General features: G+C 34.8%; 1 protein-coding gene across 3 annotated transcripts in view; it reads left to right on the forward strand.

The window, feature by feature from the left end:
- The window catches only part of LOC100113685 (ubiquitin-conjugating enzyme E2 S), a 134,809-nt gene that overhangs the window by 15,597 nt on the left and 97,837 nt on the right, over positions 1-21,375 (forward strand). For all 3 annotated transcript variants that reach the window (XM_001598985.6, XM_031924016.2, XM_031924015.2), the window contains exon 2: positions 13,770-13,917. In XM_001598985.6, the coding sequence (XP_001599035.1) occupies positions 13,770-13,917 (148 nt within the window). The remainder of the gene's footprint in view (positions 1-13,769; positions 13,918-21,375) is intronic.

The raw sequence follows: 21,375 nt of genomic DNA on the forward strand, positions 1-21,375 counted from the left end.
CATTGTGTCTGGCCCTGACATACTCCATCAGTTCATCGATTCTGCTGCCAAGGCGATCTAAGTGCGCATTCCTTTGCGTTATGCATGCAGTTCTCTTATCTCTGTCTGCATCAACCTCCATTTCCATATCATCTGCGTCTCTACATGCAACAGTGGTCAGGTGATAAACCTCTGCTGATTCTAGGTGAGTTTGGTGTGTGTGTGTGTGTTCGTTTGTATATGCCTGTATCTCAGCTTCTACTTAGTGGATTTTAACCTACCAAGTCTTATTTTCTCTGTTTTTACTAGTACGTAGTGGGAAAACAGTCCGATTTTACATTTTGTAAACGCGTTTTTTTTCTATGGTGATTTTTTAGTTTTGAGACTTCAGTTTTTTCTAATAAACTGATTGGAAAAGTTAATAAAAGTGAATCGCTTAATATGTACCTTAACAAGGAATAAAATTACCTATCCTTTACCGTCGAAAATTTATGCTATCATTCGTTGTTCTTATGTTATACACCATGAAGCGCGATTTTTTGAAATCGTTTTAACTCGAAAACTAAATGTCAAACCTTTCTAAAAAAGCATAATTATTAAAGGTTATTAGGACTATACACTACTTTAATTTAAAGTCATTTCATGTGGCAGATTCTGAGAAAAACATCAAAAACTGAAAAAAGTCGTCTTTATACGTGACGCGATAACTGGAGTAAAAAGACAATAATCAAGTTAAAATTTTAGATTTAGTTAGCAATGATATTAGGCTTAGATAATTAGATAAGATTAGACTTCAAAATTTTGTTTTTTTTACCCTGTATACTCTATATAACTGAAAACTGCATCGCTTGGATCTCAGTTTCTATTTAATAGATTTTAATCTATAACTAGGCTCGTTTTTTCTGTATTTTCCTAACCAATTCGTGAAAAACAAGATTTTCAGTTATGCATGTGCGCTATTTTCATAGCGATTTTTCGATTACTAGTGATTTTAGACGCGTTCCGCAAACTGTCCTAGCCATTATAACTTGGAAACTAAATGTTGAACTTTTCTGAAAAAATCATGATTATTAAAGCTTATAATGACTATACTATAGACTGCTTCAATTCCATGTCCTTTCATGAAGCAGATCCGAAGTCCTTCTGATTATTTCCCTCTGGCAAATGGTGCGCGTTATCGTGACAAATGTCAAAAAGTACAAAAACTTAAAAGAATTATCTATGAATTAAGAACAATTTTGATATTAAAGCAATACATAATCTTGAAGGATGCTACGTGCCAAAGAATAGGCAGCGGTTTTTTATATACATTTATAATATAATGTAAATTATAGAATTATAACAATCATTTTTATATCCTGTACTGAAATGTAATAAATAATACAATACTTACTTTTATATTAAACTATAACGATATTTTAAATCCCTAGCAAAAGTAAAAATAAATACAACTAAAGAAAACAGTTATGAACTGCAGAAAATTGTCGGAATTAAGACACAGACAACAGTAATCTTCTGTTGTCTTCAGTTTTATTTAGTTTGCTAGCGTTTTCTTCAGTTGTTTTCAGATATAAAATTTTACGATTTTGTAAATGAATAAAAAAAAAAAATACAACAGACAATAACTATTAATAAGTAGAGGCAACATTTTTTTCATAGTTAAAAAATTTTCACTAGGGGACTATGTAATGCCTGGTACACGATCCGTCGCGTATGCCAAAATAAACAAAAAAGTTACTCGACTGTATTACAGAAACGCGGGACCTTTTCACTCACTCTTTCCATAAACACTACAGCCGAGTAGCCAGCAGCGGCACAACAGCCGCATACTAGTGCATAGCTATAGTTGCGTAATGAGAGCGAGCACGCAGCGGCGCACAGTGGGAGAAAATGGAAAAATTCGAGCCACGCGTCATTTTTAATCGTAGAGCCATGATTTTTTTTAAACTCTTTAAAAAAGCATCAAGTTTAAGCTACAGGGGCGGAAATTATTGTATCACCTTCCCCTAAACCCATGCGACCCCTAGAAGCCACCCCTACGAAACCACAAGCAGTCTAACTGATCTATCCCCGGGAACAGCGAGTTAAATCGCTTTATTTTTTCTTAAAATAATTAAGCCACACACCATAAGCCAGCTAATAATCTAAATACCTCCCCCTAATCCGCTTAACCCCTAGAAACCACCCCTGCCAAACCACAAGCAGGCTAACTAGCCTAACCCTGGAACAGCGAGATAAATCGCTTTATTTTTTCTCAAAATAATTAAGCCATACACCAGAAGCCAGCTAATCACCTAAATACCTACCCCTAACCTGCTTAACCCCTAGAAACCACCCCTACCAAACTACAAGCAATAAAACATGGTTTAAAAAAAAAATCTTTATTCATGTTGATTTTTCACATTGAAATCATTTAAGATTTAATGTTTAGAGCATAGAAATCGTGTCCTCGAAACTTAAACTTCAGTGTCACAGTTTAAATTTTGTAAAAAAAAAGGTAAAAGCACATAAAATGGCGGCTACACGGGAAAATCCTGAAAAATTTCCAGAATTTTTTACTTGATAATGATAGACTTTAGAAAAAAATTTACTGAAGAAAAAGTTCTTAGATTAAATAAAAAAAATACGTTGAAATTCTATCAGAATTTTTTGATGATTTCTCGAATTTATTATATTATGGTATAATTTAATATAATTAAATCTATTGATTATACGAGTGTTTGATGGTTAAATGTTTATTTTTTAATTTATTAGATTATAGTATAATACATACAAATATAATTAAATCTATTGATCATACTATTAGCCTGCTTGTGGTTTGGTAGGAGTGGTTTCTAGGGATTAGGGGTAAGTATTTAGGTGATTAGCTGGCTCATAGTGTATGGTTTAATTATTTTAAGAAAAAATAAAGCGATTTAACTCGCTGTTCCCTGGGATATATGAGTTAGACTGCTTGTGGTTTGGTAGGGATGGTTTCTAGGGGTTAAGTGGGTTAGGGATAGGTATTTAGGTTATTAGCTGGCTTATGGTGTGTGGCGTAATTATTTTAAGAAAAAATAAAGCGATTGACTCGCTGTTCCCTGAGATAGATCAGTTAGACTGCTTGTGGTTTCGTAGGGGTGGCTTCTAGGGGTCGCATGGGTTTAGGGGAAGGTGATACAATAATTTCCGCACCGGTAGCTTAGACTTGATGCTTTTTTAAAGAGTTTAAAAAATAAATTATGGCTCTGCGATTAAAAATGACGCGTGGCTCGAATTTTGTCTATTTTCTCCCACTAGTCACTCAAATAAAAATTACGTTTACGGACGTTACAAATTTGCGCAAGTACAATGGGCGTGAAAATCTTCAAGAGATGAGCAGCATGGTGAGAGTCAGGAGGAAGAATATTTTCTTGGAAATCCAAGAGTGAGACGAGTCCATCGGGCGCGAACAGCAGGTCCAGCGAATAACCTTTGCCATCAAGAGAGGGTAGACCCTGGATAAGATTCAGCGAGGAGTACGTGGAGCAGATGTGCTCGGCTGAGAGCCTGAGATTAGGCTTAAGGTAGGCTATAGCCCTGCAAGACAATGGTTTTACACTCCAGGCCAGATGTGGGAAATTGAAGTCCTCTACAACTATAAATTGGTGGTCGTTGAAGTCCTCTACAACTATAAATTGGTGCTCGTTGTACTTAAGCGACAGTTAATCAACGCAAAAAGTGTGTTCCTTGAAGGAAGCGAGATCTGACCTTGGCCGGAAGCAGCAGACACAAATGATGAGCTACCTGGAAGGAAGCCTAACGAACAGCTGTTCCGTTGTAGTAGCTATATCCAGCTTCAGGGATAGAATTCCTGATCGCAATGAGTACGCCCTCTCCTAGTGAAACAGCATCAGCAGTCAGATTCCTATTGTGCCTGTAGATGCTATAGTCTTGCAATCCGAGCTCGCTGGAAGAAAAATCAGGCTGGAGCCAAGTCTCGGTTAGAGCGATAATGTCCGGAAGAGAAGAGAGCTGGTAGACTTTAGATCTAAAGAGAGAGACTGGCGTGGCTACTAACCGAATGGATATTCTGGTAGTACATCAGGATCTCCTCACTCCTTGCTGACTGTCTGCTAATAAGTTTTTTGGATTCTGGCTACTAGAGCTCCTCCTTCCATCAACCAAGGTAGGTGTGCCGTGAATGTATCAAACAACCTTGAAGGAATCTAGATTTGCTCGGTTGTGAACGTCGGCCTCAGCGCGAAGCTTCTTAAACTGTTTACGCTGGCAACGGGTGCGGTCTGCGGCTACCACAACGCTACCAGAGAGTGCTTCCGGCCGAGGGTCTAGGAAATCTTCTAACAGACTAGCAGGCTAAGTTGATGATGGAGATATTGGCCAAGCACTGACGGACCCTATCCAGATCGGGTGAAGCATCCACCGGAACCTTATACATCATAATGTTGCAAGCACGAGACATGCGATCTTGGAGTTCACCAGCAAGGTCATCAGCAAACTGGGGTGCCGATGAGGGAGCAGTTTTGTTCTTGTTCTGTCCTGAATTAGACGGCAATGATGCAATGCCAGCATCAAATGCACTTCGACGGGTCATGTCTTCCATGATCTGCATCCTCATCGACTTCAGATCGGAGATGTCAATTTTGGAGCTGAAGTCCGAGAGCTTGGAATCAATAGCTGTCAAAAACACCTTAATGTCAGCATAGTTCAGCTAGAGCGCCTTCTTCACTTCACTCAGCAAGTCACCAGTTTGAGCCGTGTCAGTCCCGGCGGCATCCACGCCCTGACTCACGACAGTTTGTCATTGGTTGGGTCGCAGATGTCGCACATGGCACTTTGCGCACACTCGTCGTAGAAACACGAACACGTCGTAGAGATGCAGCTCCATCCTGGCGTGCCGAAACACTGGCACTCTGCGTAGTCGCAGGCAGAGAAATGCCTCCTAGACGCCTTACGTTTTAGACGTTGGAGTAGTCTATCGCCGCGATCATGACGAGGCCCGGATCAGAGGTGGCGAATCTGTCCCCTCACATAGGTCGACACTTGTAGTCAAGCCACCAGAGACGCACAAAAACTGCCAAGACAGGGTCTATGTAGCGCCGCATAACACCTATACACCGCGCCACCGACCATGCAGGATTCGCGCGAGCAGCGACTGTTGATGGCAAGATGGCGACTGCCCGAGCACCACTTGCAGGTTAGGCCAGTAAGCTCGGCGGCTCAGAAAAAGTAAGCAGTTGCACCTCCTAGTGATAAGCGAGGGACAGACCGCACTAAAAACTGTACTGGAGCTGGCGAACCGCGACGAGTCGGTAAGCCGCGAGGCCAACGAGCATGGCAGGTGGAGAACAGCCCGTAACAATGTGCGTCGTAGTTCGAGGCCAGGAGGTCCGGCGGGCGACAGAACAAATCCACTCGATACTCAACAATCACTCCTGGGAAGCCGAAAATTAATATCCAGGATAACAATTAAGACACTGGCACACTCGAATACACCAATATTTATGCTCAGAACTTCAAATAATCGGTCAAAAAACAAGACAAGAGAAACTTGTCGCTGCTTTTAACAAGTCAATCGACAATTTTGAAACAACAATAGTTTATCTTGCAAAATGTAGAATTCTAGTTTTTTTTATTAGTTTGTAAAACGTTTACGTTTTACGATCTCATCAAAGAATCTAGAACTCTGTCTTTTCTAAGATAATAGTACATTACACAACTAGAGCCGAAAGTTGGCTTTTTCAAGCGAGGATGATAATTGAGCATGAGTGGGAGTCGAGGGCGTCGCAGGCCTAAGGGTATAGGTGACCTCCAAAGTCTATGGGGTTCTAGCACAGAGGTGACCTTCAAAGGCTATGGGGATTCTGGCACAGGAGGAAAAGTGTCAGAAGTAATGGGAATTCTGGCTCAGTGGAGTAAACCAGAAGTATTAGGGATTCTGGCTCAGGGGAGTAAGTCAGAAGTAATGGGGATTATAGCTCTGAGTGAGCCAGAATCCCCATAGCTTATCTACTAGCATATGTTAAAAACCATTAACGTAAAATCTATACAATTAAAAATAAGACGTATACTTCAATTTATTGTAATGAAAATCAAAAGTTTGACACTCGTAGTAGATGACAGATCCGCAATGGCTACTAATTCACACGTTGACGTGTTGTTGTGATACACAACATGTTTTTAATAAAAAAAACCTTGCTCAGCCAAAACACTAAAGCACAGCAAAATTCTTGTCTTGATTCCGAACACCACCTTGAATAATAAAGTCGAAAGATGTATTCAATCGTACACTGCAAAACATTTAATAGTGTTATTTTTAATGGGACGAATTCGATATACGGAAAAAAAGAAGGTACGCCGAGGGACTGTGCATACAACTGCGCAAGCGGCGACGCGTGCGTTACAGACTCGTCAGACAGCGTGCGCGCATTATCATTTCTCGTGCACGCATGCTGAATGTCGGTGCACGCCTCGGAGAAAGAGGAGTGCGAACACAACAAATATCGATTCGTGCACGCTAATACACCGTACAAGAGAGCATCAAAATCCAGATGCACAGTCGCACCGCCCGTGTGCGTGTCTATACTCCTTTCTGTGTAGATGCGATGCTGCCGCCATGACAGCGCCATGTACTTATTGAATTTTTTAGCGCCGATTCGTGAGTCACGTGACCATCTGTTTCTATTTGTGTGCGTAATGGAAATACGCTAATACTTTTAATGATAAATATAACTATCAATTAAATTATTATGTAAAGGGAAATAAATAAACATCGCTAAAAGCGAAACGCTTTGCTTTTCACATAAGGCACTCGCCGATATTTAAAGGTTCGCTGATGAATACACGTAAATGCACAGCATACACATAGACACATACACGCACATAGTATGCAGATATGCAAATATTGTTGATAAATTCATTAAACTGTAATGGGGTAAGACTTGACGATGAGAGGAAACATCGTCTTTTTTACCTGTTCTAATTACCGGTTGTGTTATCGGATGGTATTTTTAATATACTGACCATGCTTTATAAAAGAAATTCGTATTCTTATGAAACAAATCAATTTTTCAGATTCGTCAATTGCATAATTTAAATAAAGCTACTCAGTTTCATTCGAATACTTTTATTGATCTGCTGCAGAAAAAATAATGCTGAATATTAATGACCATTGATTTGTGTATAAAAGATTTTAGGGATTGTAATGATAATAACATATAGAATTTATAAGTTAATAATACGATTAGAAAATAATAATCAACGAGACCTTTTTCGCAATAGGATTATTCCAGCTAAGGAAACAAACTACTCTGTTGAAAATAATGACGTCATTTCATGACGACGTAAAAGCTTCGCCAAATCCGCCACGGGGTATTTTGTATTTTCAAACTTCTAGAAAAACATAAAGTCCGATCGAATCTTTCTTTCGGTAGAACAATTCATTAAACTTCATAATAGTATATTGTGTAATTAAGGCGTAAAGTTGACTTTTTATACCGAGTGTGGAATTCGCAGTACGAGTCAGAGGCGAGCTAGCACGAGCCGAAGGTGAGTGCGTTAGCGAACCGACGACGAGTACTGCAACCACACGAGGTAAAACAAAACATGCACGCGTTCCCTTGATTGATTATAAAAAATAATACTCGAGAATCTCGGATCGCCATCTCGATCGGAATCTCGTTGATCTCACGAGCCAGATGAAAATTTTCATTTTTTGTGTATTAGGAAAAAACTCATTGACTGCATTTCGTTCAGCAGTACTTTTATCTGACATAAAGTATTTATTTTTTTTTAATTAGGTCAGGATGATGCTTGTGATATGATTAAAGAACCCAACTCCAAGTAGCTTGATATACTCGTCTAACGATTGCAACAGCTCATATTTCTGTTAGAAAATTACAATCTTCTACCAGAAATAATATCACGACTAGCAGAACAAGCTTGTAGGTGCCATACAAAAAATAGTTTCACCCCATGCTTTTGTTGATGTTATCATATTAGGAGTAGTAAAAAATATTCTTTGGACGGTATTTCCTTCTCTTAACACATCTATTCTGCTGTCTATAATAATATAAAACACTAAATTAATATAATTCAATAAATAGAATGCAATAATATTAAAAAAATTAAAAATGTTTTGTTCAAATTTAAAAAAATTTTATAATATTCCAATCTCCAAGTTAAGAAAAAAAGTTATAAAATAGTGCACCTTAGAATAATATGTCCAAAATAAAAAGAAATAATAAGTACATAAGACAAAACGTATTAATTCCACTATCGAATAAAATTTTAAATGAACCAACCTTTTTCCTGTAACAATTTTATCACATTTAATATTTCATTTGTTTTCTTTTGTGTTGACTTTAATCGTGCTGGCATGTTTTTTAAATCCTTAGAATATATCCGGTTTTCAAATCTATTTTCTATGATTTCTATCATGCAAGGCCTGTTACATTTCATTGTTATGGCATCAATAACAACTCAAGAAAAGTGCTCCTTGTTCTTGAGTCTTCTTGCTTCAGGAGTTGGATCTAACTGCAAAATATAAGGTTTAACAAATGAAATAGGTCATATTTGTATTATCAAAAAGAATAAGGCTGTCAAATTTTTTTTTAATTTCACTGTATTCTTGCAAGACAAGTCCACGTAAGAAAAATAGTTTATCGAATTATAAATTTGAGTGTTACAAATAGAAAAAGCTAGATTTAAAATATATTTTAAAAATAATTAGTAAGAGCGACAAGTATTTACCTTATTACTCAAATGATTTGCATGATCTAAATGCACTTGACTAATTTCTAAATACTGTCCATTTGATGATGCCTTAAATCGAATGCGTGCAGGACAATTTACTTTTACAGATCTAAAACAATATAAATGTGATTCTAGTATTTAAAAATAAATCTAAATAGCAATTGATAAATTACTTTATTGAACGATATCTTATGAAACAGTTATATACCTTTTTGCCTTAATTAACTCTTCAAAATATAAGATCGATTACCGCGCTTGCATACATAATTCACATTATGGAACATTACTGCAGGTGCTAATTTTTTTTATTCTGCATTTAGGACCTGGTTCATTGCTACTTCTTACAACGAAAGTTTGATATGTGTAATCTGAGTATTCATTGACAAATTTCTCCACCTCTTCAAAGGAGTGAAATTTTATTCCTACTTGCGGTTCTTTTATTTTATCATTCAGCACTAATTAATTTAATACTAGTATGTAATATGCAATCAAGTATCAATCAACATAACCACAATCGTAAAGTTATATATTTTATGAAAAATATATTTACGTTACATATTTACATTTTATGAATCTCTATGTTTAAAGGCTCGTTATTTATACGAAGAACTGAGGCTTAGAAATTTGAAAATCCTGACTAAGTATATTCAGACCGGTAATTTATTTCTCAACCAATCAAATCGCTTTTCCGACTTAGGAGAAGAAAGGGAGAGCCGACTAACGAGAGTGTGCGCAATTGGTTTCCGCGAACATTCCAGTGAGATACTAAAGTCGATCCAGTTGACGTGAGTTTGACAGTTGCACGAATAAACTATTTAGTATAAGTACTTTTGCATTCCAAATTGCAAAAATAAGCGATTTCGGCGATAAGGTTGAAGATCTGTCGAGGCTGAAAAGTGGAGAAATATTTTGTTCTTTTGAGAAATTCAGTGAACTTTTCGAAAAATATAAAAGTTTGCGAAACATAAATTACGGCGCTCGTTCAACAAAAAAAAAATGCTAATAGCAAATTTTTTTAAGATAAAGCGTATAATCTAAAAATATTATACACTGAGTATCAAGTGCACTGTAATGGTGGTATGTATGTTGATGAGTAAGTGATAATAAATTAAAATTCATTGAACTATTTACTATAAGCATTTTCATTTTTCTTTTAAGAAAACGTGTACCATGTCCATCTAAGGTAAAGCTGGTACAATGTGAGTGCGGTACAAAATTAGCATTAAAGCTATTTAATGATAAGCATAATCACGATATTGTTTTGGTAAGTACATGTAGTTCTAATATATGTACATATTCTTGTGGTCGAGCTCGAACGTTGCGCGATTCTTGCTCGCGTCACAACATTACCAGATCAGAACAATATATACTCTTTATTATTTATTAATTTTCAAATTTTTAACTAAAGGATATAGAAGAAGTCAATTTAGAACGTGAAAGACATAAAATCATCTGCCGAATAAGCTGCGATATCAATAGTGAGTAAAAGTATTTTATTATTTTAAAAATATAATAGCTAAAATGCTGATACTGAAAAGTTTAAAAAGTAAGACAACAGGATTTTAATAATTGTTATCAAATCATAATATTATGTTCTTGTTTATTTTTTGTATTTATTATTATATATTCATTTAACTATAATTATAACGTCATTTAATAGAAAAAATATTTCTCATGAAGTATGCAATATTTAGTAAAATGAATATTAAACAGGATAATAAGATAATATGAATTGCTATTCAAAAGTATATTAAAATTACAAGTTTTATCACAATTTGACAAAAGTAAATGAATCAAAAAACATGTTATCAATAGATAAGTTTTTAAGTGCGGCAAAATTTATAGAATTAAAAAATGGCTACGAATTATTACAACATTTATTTAATTAATGTTAACCAATTCAATAAGTTCATATTTATTGCTTTTAAGAGTATTATAACTCATATGAACTAGATTTAGATGCTAGAAAAAGATCCTATTACATGCACGCGTTGAAAAATATTTTAAAATAATTAGGGATATACGTGCTTTTGTCTTTAGATTAAATAAATAATTTGTGCAAAAAGTATGCAAATTTTAGTTAATGTATCCTAAGTAAACTAATTTTAGGATATTGCAAATTGATACATTGTAGTTTTTTACATTGTAGCCACTGGAAGTACTAGTGAATGAATTAAAATGGTAAATATGAATGATTAAAAATTTAATAATAATATTTTTAAACAGACAAGCATTGCTTAAAACATTGGAAAAAATACGCTCTTTTTCGAATTATCGTTGACTAATAACGAACAATGTCAATTAATTTAAAATTAGTCATTCTTTTTTAAAATATTTACCTTTTGTTTTGTCGTACAAAACTAAAATTACTTCCAAAAATCAATTTTTTTTCTTGAGATTATTATTACTTACTCCAGTCTACTTGTTAAACAGTTATTAAGAGCACACTGGAAAGGCAAACCTTGGATATTTTTGCATTCAAAGCTGTGATAAAGTATTAAAATTCAAACAGATGATCTGATATAATATCGTTACATTAAGTTTTGTGTAAGTACACACAGTAAATAGAATGAAATAAAATTATTGGGATGCTAAAATTTAGCATAAAACGTATTTTCAGGAAAATGGAGTCTCAATTTTTCGAAAGTTCAAAGGGTCAAGATAGGCTTATATTAGATGGCTTTATTTTTTATCGCGAAAGTAATCATAATAAGCGTACATACTGGAAATGTAGTAAGTATAAAACAAAAAGTTTCTCAGGTTGCTCAATAACAAATGGAATTGACGTTATCAATTTAACCGTTTATAATTATGCAGCTAATCCAGCTTTCGTATCAAAAGAAAAAGTAGTTCATGACATAAAAAAGAAATAAAAGAAACTGATAGCAGTATACAGCGTATTATTGTTAATAATACGAGCAATCTACCAGATGCTTAAGCTATAAATCTGTTACGATTAGAATCATTAAAACGCACATTACGAGAAATACGTGGAAAGGAAAAATATTGTTCCGATTTAGTAAATCCAGCTACAAGAGAGGAGTTTATAATACCATTAGAGAGAGAAAAAACAAAGCGAAATAAGCAATTCATAATGTTTGATAGCGGAAATGAAGAGGAGAGAATAATAATATTAACAACATCACGTAAATTACGTCTATTGGCCTTGACTGATCACTGGTTTTGTGATGGAACTTTTAGTGCGTGTCCAAGTTTATTCGAGCAATTATATAGTATTTACAGTATTATAAATAATTCAGTTATACCATTAATTTATTGTTTATTACCTGGGAAATGTACTCAGATTTACAAAAAACTTCTTCAAGCACTAAAAAGATTAAATAATGATTTGAATCCTACATTAATACTAATTGATTTAGAGCTGGGTATAGGTAATGTCATGAAAGAAGAATTTCCAAATGTAACAATACGTTATTGTTATTTTCATTATTGTCAAGCAGTTTATAGAAAAGTTTGCGATAATGGCTTAAGGTATAACTATGAGCAGGATATTCATTTTTATGGAAAAGTAAAATTGCTAATGGCCTTAGCATATGTTCCTATCCTGCAGTATATTGGTCGCGTAGATAGGCGGGGAAAAAGGTTATTCCCCAGATATTCGATTCATCTTTGAAATCAGTATAAAGCTATCCAAAGTAATTTACTACGAACGTACAACCATGTGGAAGGGTGGCATAGAGCATTTAATGAACTTTTAAAGTGTAAGACGCCAACAATTCAGAAACTTTTTATTACGTTAATTGATGAACAGTCTCGCACTGATATAAGGATAGTACAGATACAAATTCAAGTACCTATAAATATTCAAATTAGTTATTTATCCATGTAATTTTGTACCTTGAAGTACAGTACAGTACATTTTATTAGTAATTCTTTGCTGTTTGTTATCATATTACCTTAAAATCTTTTAAAAGACGGCAAAAATATATATTAAACGTATCATGGAGCAGCTGATAACAATAATTTTAAAACTATTAAAATGTATGCGAGTTCATTGTTTGAATTACACAAATTATATAATATTATTTTAAAGTGTCATTACCGAAAATATTTAAAGTATTATATCTTTTTATTTCTGATTAAATATTTTTTTAACTATATAACGTAATTTAAAAAGAACACTTTTGAATTCTTGAAAATAAAATTTTTATAAATAATTACAAAAATAAATTATAATTGGTAGATAATTTTTATACTAATATTAGGTTATATCTTTTTATTTATTATTAAATATTCTTTTAACTATATAACGTAATTTTGAAGAAAAGAAATTTGTTCATAAAGTATGTAAAATTTAGTTAATGGATGTTAAAGAGGATAATAAGAATGTGAATTGCTATTTGAGAGTATATTAAAATTACAAGAATCCAGACTTTAAGGTAATGAGAGATTGATAATTACTAGTAAAAAGTACTCCTGCGGACACAGACATGATTTTAACCTTTTACGGACAAAAATTATTTTACGCGAACATGCTTTTTCACGGATACTTTGATCACCCTTTGCGGACGTGAACAGTGCATGTAATTTTGCGGACAGTCATTTTATTTTGTAGACAGTTAAGGCGTATAACAGTTATAACTGTACCTGTGCGGACATATATCGTTAGTGACATATGCTTGAATTTGTATACTACCACTCGCGTAAGAAAGAGGAATAGCAATGACGTAAGCATTCGCTATTAATCTTGTGGATATTTTTTTTTAGGCAATTAATGTTGAGAGAATAAAAAAACCTTATACACTTACCTTATTTACACCTTATTTACACCTATAGACAATTTATTCATACATGCAAGCTGACGAATGTCAGCTTACTGCAACACCGCCGTAGTTATTAAGTCATCTCTTACGCACGAGCGTTATTTCCCGCAAGAATATACGTACTCTGTAAAAATAATAATAAAAAAGTACATTTATTTCTCTCAAAATCAATTTTGAGTTCATATCTATTTTAATTTATTGCTGATTTAGGATTCTATTCATTCATTGTTCATTATCAATTATAATTTATTCATAATAACTTATGTCTTCTAGGTTTCAAATGTTGAAAATCTTCCACCTTATATTATTCGACAAGTATCCCGTGAACTTTATGAATTACATGGCAATCCCCCTGAAGGTATACACTACACACTGAATGATGAGGATATCACGGATATACAAGCCGTTATCGATGGACCAGGTCAGATTTTAAAATTATATTATTTTATATTATATTCTGCAATATTATTATATTATTATTATTATTATTATTATTATTATTATTATTATTATTAGTGTGCATGCGCGCGTGTGTGTCTGTGTGTGTGTGTGTGTGTGTGTGTGTGTGTGTTGCTAATTCGATCATATTCTGAATAAGTAAGCAGTATCTTTGATCTAAAATCCTAAAATGTAGAATTTTCCAAAAAATGGCTAATATTAGGATTTTTCTAGGCCAGGGACGATTGCTAATAAAGTTTCTATATTTTTCTCTAATTCTGTATGACATAAACTATCTCCTTAAATAAGAATGATTGCAATAACGAATGTATCGAAATGTCTGGGGATAAATCAAATTTACATGTTCCTTATTTGCTGTTCATTTGTCTTTCTGTGTTTTTTTTATGTTATCAAAAATCAGTCTATAATAGTATATTGTGTACCAAGGGCGTAAAGTGGGCTTTTTTAGGCCGTGTGTGGATTTTGCAGTACGAGTCAAGGCGAGGGCGTTTACGAGCCGCAGACGAGTACTGCAAAATCCACGAGGCCAAAAAGCCCACTTAGCCCTTAGTGCACACCATATTTTATGTAACGCGCGGACGTATTTTCGCGTTTTTTCGTACGTGTTAAGAGGGACTGATATGACTATTTTTTGACACGGCAACCGTGCTCTTGTCTTGTTCAAACATTATATAAAAGTCAAATTAATTTTTTCTTTTTGTAAATAAATAATTGATTTTAACAGTACCGAATTTATAATGAGAAAATTGGAAAAAAATGAAATAAAGTATTATGTAAAGGATTTTAATGAAAAAAATAAGAAATTTCGACAATGTTAATTTATATTTAGTTATAAATTATATATTGTTCAAGAACATAACAGTTTGTACATTTTTTATTTAATAATAAATAATGCAAATTTATCAAAATCAACTTTTTTTTTAAATTACAAAAAAAAAATATTGCGGGCAATAAAGGCCATTATTGCCCGCTGTTTAAATATGCGGGCAATAAAGATTTTTATTGCCCGCTAAAATAACTTTTTTGCCCGCCGGTCAAAAAAGAGTCACTTTAGTCCCTATTAATAGGTATGAAAAACGCGAAAATCGTTCGCGTGTTACATAAAATATTATTCTAAAAACTAAAAACCAATTAACCTTTATTTTAAAATCCTTTAAGGACGGTGAAAATATATTTCTCATGATACGTGCACAATGCATGTAAAATGAATGGAAAATCGAGTTTTTCTTAGCAACGGGAAAAAAACTACTCCCTTGGGAGGAAAAAACTTTTCAAAAAAAGAAAAAAAAATTCAGTACCTTGGGAGGAAAAAACTTTTTCCTCCCAAGGTACTGAATTTTTTTCGAAAAAAGTACTCTCTTGGAAGGAAAAGGTCTTTTCCTCCCAAGGGAGTAGTTTTTTCCTCACTCTGCAGCCTATCCGATGAATATGTGTCTATATAAGTATTTTCAAAATTTTCATAATTTTCAAAATTTATAAAATGATAGAAATTTTCAAAATTTTCGAAATTTTTAAAATTTTCCAAATTTTCAAATTTTCAATTTTTTCGAAATTTTCAAAATTTTTTAAATTTTCGAAATTTTCAAAATTTATAAAATGTTTGAAATTTTCGAAATTTCAGTATAGTGCTCCCCCATTCAGCAGGTCATGATATCCACAGTTATAGTACCATTAACACACTAGAAAAGAAACGAAACCATATTAAAAACTTATACATGGAAATAATTATTCAACTGGCTGATCTCACCCGATAAAAATACTCATCCATTAATAGAGTAGTAATGCCGGAGTCTTGATGGAGCTTTTTGCCAACTCCTAGATTTTGATAGCTTAGATACCAACGACACATCTTTAGCTATACTCCGGTGCATGCAGTAGATTAGGATGCCAACAAATGCAGCATTGCTCGTACACCTAGATATACATGAAAATATATTACAAACTTTTCTCACAAATAATTATTGATAGATTGAGACCACTAATCTGTTGGAAAAAGAATTTAAAACAAGACAGCTTCGAAGTATATGAAAACTGACAAAAACATTTTTCAGTCACAGCAGTATACTAATTATCACTGTTTAAGTACCTGTAAGCAACCAAAATATCTCTTAAAAAGAACAAGCACGAAGTATTTCAAATTAAAGCTTATTAGAGATTCAATATCAATTAAACATACAGCGCAAGTCATCGTAATATTTTGTATATTACCATGACGGATAGTATAAATATATGTTTCGAGAATGAATAACTGAAGTTTTATGGATATAACATCATCTAAATTGCCGCGTGGCTCGAATTTTTTCCATTTTTGCCTCCTGTGCGACGTATTCTGCGAGCCACTTCGGGAACGACTAAACTCGGAAGGCATTTCGAGCACGACTAATCTCGCAAGCCGCTTCTTAATCGACAACGCCGTATTTGGGGCACATATTTATTTTCTTGAATTTTGTAGTGGCAAGTGGAAAAATTCAAACTAACGAATTAAAAAAACCATATACATTACAATATTATACTACTGTAATACTTGGTAGGTTTTTAAAATTTAGGAGGAAATAATAATCCCTACGAGCAGTTAATTTATTTATTATAGCCGACGCTTTGAAGGAATAATCCTTTCTCTTCAGGGCATCTATAGATTATATCAAAATACACGCGACGCGCGGTAAGCTGGCTAGTTGCGGAGCGTTCCGACGGCCCAGTTGCTACGCTTTCCTCCTTCCGCTCCCCGCGGTTTTCCTCCCTCGCTTCCCACTCCTAAGCTCCACAAATATCGGAAGAGAAAAGCCGAAGTGGTAAAAAAACTAGTCAAGTACTCGACTAGGATTGAATGGGGGCGTGGGCCTGGCTAACTAACAACAATTACCGAAAGTTAAATTGTTTTTCAATTTTTAATGTTTAAAAGAAATTTCAAAAAATCTGATCAAAAAATCTTTGTAAGAATATACTTGATGAACCTGTAAAGTTTCAGCGAAAAATACGAATTCGTTTGAGTTATCGTAGTAAGCATTTTTGGCCAAATATTACATTTTTAAAGTTTACGAAAAAATTAGAAAATAAGCACTTTACTTCAATCAAATGGCTTCAAAATTTAATCAGTTTTTTGTTATGTTATACTTGATGAACCTGTAAAGTTTCAGCGAAAAAAAAAAATATATATATATATAAATGCGTTAGAGAGTTATCTCGGTAACCATTATCGCGCACACACGCACATGCATACAATCATACATACATTTTTCAAAACCCACTCTTTCTGACTACGGAACCACAAAAACATCGAAATCTATCAAAATATTTGATTTCGAAATTTTCACCATCCCAAAGCTTTCTGTTGTAGAAAGCAAAAGGGGCCACGGACACACCAAAAGTGACGGTATTTAATTTGTAGACCTGAATTTTGTCCTCGCGGTACTAAAAGATGCGCTTTAATCGCCGGTCTTTGGGGTGAATGAGAATCTGTCGATACATTTTCTCGATATCGGCTGTCGACACATATACGTGCGATCAAAACCTAACTAAATTAGCAAAGTTTGCCTTGTATAGTGGAACCGGCTAGCATAACGTCATTAAGCGACAATCCCAGGCTTGATTTTGCCAAGGCATCGAATACCACGCGAATCTTAGTCGTGGCGCTTAGAAGTTTAGGAATCTCGTGATGAGGTAAGTAATAACCCTCTAAGCTTTTATCCTACACCAATGGCATTTGCACTAAATCAATGTACTCCTGCATCAATTTACCGTAGTATTTTTAAATTCGGTCTTTTAGTGAACTTTCTTTCGAGGGCGCGAAAACATCAGAATGTTCGCGTTCGCATGTCACCGAAAGCGGGTTCGCCGTTGTGGAAAAATAGTCGCACTATTTATCGCCCGTCTGCGTTTCACGTCGAAGTTTTCTTATAATGTGCTTCGCAAGCATGATCGGCTGTTGCTTCGTTTGGCTCGTTGGAACTGTCGTACATAGTCCAGTACCGCTCCATCAAATTGCATAACTTAGTTAAATTAATTACCCAATTTGTAGCTAGTGGAATTACTCGCGTCATTTGTGCCGTCTACTACAATTCATCCCAGCTGTGTCTTCTCTAAATATAAGTTGTTCACCTATGAGAATTCTGACTGGTCAAGGTGTGTGAAACTGTGGATTAGCTAACCGTCGGTTGGTGTAGTGTCCGATGGCAGGGGAGCGAGAGGACACACAACAAGACATTAGATAATACGTGAGAGTGTTTGTTTGTGTGTATGGATAGCGCGGTATGCGGAGTTGGCTCGTCGCAGCAGCGAGCAGTAACGTTCCGGACGGCTCGTCGAGCACATACAGTCTTCCACGTGCGACTTCTTATGTAATCAAAATACGTTGAATAAATATATACTGGTTGATGCTGTTAAAATACAAGAACTATGTATGAATTATCTGTCTATAATAACATCATAGTTTATGGCGACGAGGATAAACGGGCAAACCTCAATCAAGGAATTCGGTGCGATTTGCAACAACGATACCTACTGAGACAGAGGAAGTTCATGGATAGGGACGAGAAACACAAGACAGGCTGGATTTGGAGATTATCTAAGGAAGAAATAATTGCCGAATTACAAAAACGCACAATACCGTGCGATAGTGATGACTTGCTCGACGAATTACAAAAAAAGCTAGTAAATTCGGTAATAGACCAACAGCAAGAAAAATTGTCAAAGCAAGAAATTGAGCAGAGTACGAGTTCCAAGGCAGACACCTCTAACACGCTGAGTAACGAACAAGACGAATCGTTTGAGTCAGACAAGTAAACGACATTCGTGGAGAGACTGGAATTCCAATTCCTAGCGCGGGATATAACTGATGACAAAAAATAAGCGGACATACTTCTTACGTCATTGGATGAAGAAGGGTTTGAATTAATAAAAGATTTGAGCGCATCTATTGCGCTAGCGAGTAAAAAATACGAAAAGTTAAAAGAACTGATGGCAGACCATCTGGACCCGAAGCCCTCCGAAGTAATGGAGAGGAACAAGTTCTACAAAGCAAGTGTAACGGACGGAGAGGAGACGGGTCGAAAAGCGCAAAAGAGTAGACGCGGGCTTGAACCGCGGACCCCGAGATTAACAAGCGGGTGCTCTAACTACTGAACTAACGTCTACGATGCAAGCGCATGCTATATCATCGACATCAGAATTTTTTGCAGATAAAATAGCACATTTTGACATTTTCGTAAAATTTTTTTCTTTGTTTGAAGACCCTTAAATATCATGAATTTTAGCAAGTTCTACTTCATTTGGTAATACTCACATATTTTGTGGCAATTTAAATTTTGTGAAATTTTTCATCGACAACACTAAATCTTTGTTAGTTTATAGCTTTCAAGTACATTTTGTGTTCTATATAATTTACATGATTTCATGTGATTAATATAATTAATTCTTTTCAGATAGATTCTTGCAAGATGCAGATTATAAGTATCTATAATCATGCATTCAGTGCGCAAGGACTGGTTTTGCTTTGAAAAGTATTTACACAGTAATTTTTTTATAGTTTTAGTTTTATTCTATTTTTTGGGTAAGAAAAAAAATGGAAAAAATAACAAGAAATTGCCGCAAGGACCCAAGAGGATTTTTAAGCCATAATTACATAAAATATGTATACTAAGTGCAGTTGCGATTTGATGTAGTAATAGGGTTTCATTTATAAAATCAACTGTTTAAAGTATAGCATAGTTTAGCAGGACGTGTCAGGCTTCTCAGAGCCTTTCTTCAATCAGAGTTATTTCCATTATTCAGTTTAGGTTTTTCTAGTTCAGTAAAATATACTCAAATTTGTTAAGTGTATTGTGCATATTCATTTTAAATGGTATCATTTACTTAATATTTGCATGAATTTGACACTCTTTTGTGATGCCGAATCACTCGGGCTGACTTTGTCAATCTTCGTTCATTTATGCAGTTATTATGAAATATGATTATATTTTCTATAGATGCATGGCCAATAATCTAAAATATAATTAAGTTTAATGATAAAGGGACATCCGTAGAAAATCTTGGGCATGATTGTGCGCGTCGTGCCTAAAATGTTAATAACTAAGCAAAGGAACGAAAATGCGAGTAAGAAACATACATTTTTCATCTGCTTCTCATCTTTTATATTAGCGCACAATCGGTTTGCTGCAACAATTTATGTCATGTTAAAATGCTCTACAGCTAGGCCTAATTCTTTTTCTTGGTATAGCTGTGCAGGAGCATCTTCTTAGTCATTCACTTTTTCACTAACCAGCAGAGAAAAGAAATTCGACAACGATACTGCCTAAGACCCGAGACATTCACACGGTCATCTCTAGTATAATCATGCAGCTGCTTTATGAGTTATAACTCTCGAGAAAAAATTATTGCGCATATATCAAGCTTAGGGCATATAATATTATTTAAACAATGCCTAAAACTTTATTTTGATTATGGGCATGGGTATTGGAACCCTAATAATCGGTTCTCGTACGAGAACCAAAATTTTTTTATTGTTTCGACAACTCCAATATTTTGAGTTATTGGAGCTCTTTCAATCTTACCTATTTTACGAAAATTTAGTTTTTGATCTATAGCGATGATTTTTTAATTGTTTACGAATTTTTGTACACTCTATCGAGTGGTAATGAAAAGAAAATTAATATTTCCAGGATTTACGATTTTTTGGCAGTATTCCGTAGGATGTCAGATTACACAGTCAACCGTTGTGCTCTCTTTCTTATTGTTTTTTTATTTTAAGTCATAATTCTCTCTCTCTATAATTTAATGCACATAGAAACACTTTTATCCGTATTGAACGCATGCATGGGCTGTCGGCGTTTTCATTTTTTTTAAAGAAATTATTGAACGAATGCCTTTCTACTAATCATTCTAAGAAATCCTTGCATTAAACTTTCTTTTCATTAGCTTTCATGTCACTTGTAAATATGAGGACGGTGTCGTTCTAAGAAGCCTTTGCAAAATAAATTCTGAAAAACATATGCACACCTGACTGTGAGTAAGCAGCATGAGTCTAAAATAAATTGTCTTCTATTAGCAGTATCAGCGAAAAAAAAGAGCGTGGGATTTTGCACTGGATTCCCACTGTTTACTCTGCACCGAGAGAGTGGTAGGAACCGAAGGTAAGGCAGAAATTAAGGTAGCCAACCCGATGCATTAGGCAGGGAGCGCCGGCCTTACCGGTGTGGAGCTGGTCTAATACGGGACCTTCTCCGGGAAAGCTACACTAAGAGATGGACCCGATGCTCTCTCGGGGGCAGAGAGTGCTGGTTTAACCAGCATGGTGTGTGTCTGAAAATATGGTCCTCACCGAAGAAATCTCTTAGGGTGAAAAAATATAGGTATGGGAGAATAGTGACTTAGGAAAGAGATAGGATTGGGCACTACTTCCACACAGAGGTTGTGGAACTCCCCC

Source organism: Nasonia vitripennis (assembly GCF_009193385.2).
Source record: "Nasonia vitripennis strain AsymCx chromosome 2 unlocalized genomic scaffold, Nvit_psr_1.1 chr2_random0004, whole genome shotgun sequence".
In the NCBI taxonomy this organism is placed as follows: Eukaryota; Metazoa; Arthropoda; class Insecta; order Hymenoptera; family Pteromalidae; genus Nasonia; species Nasonia vitripennis.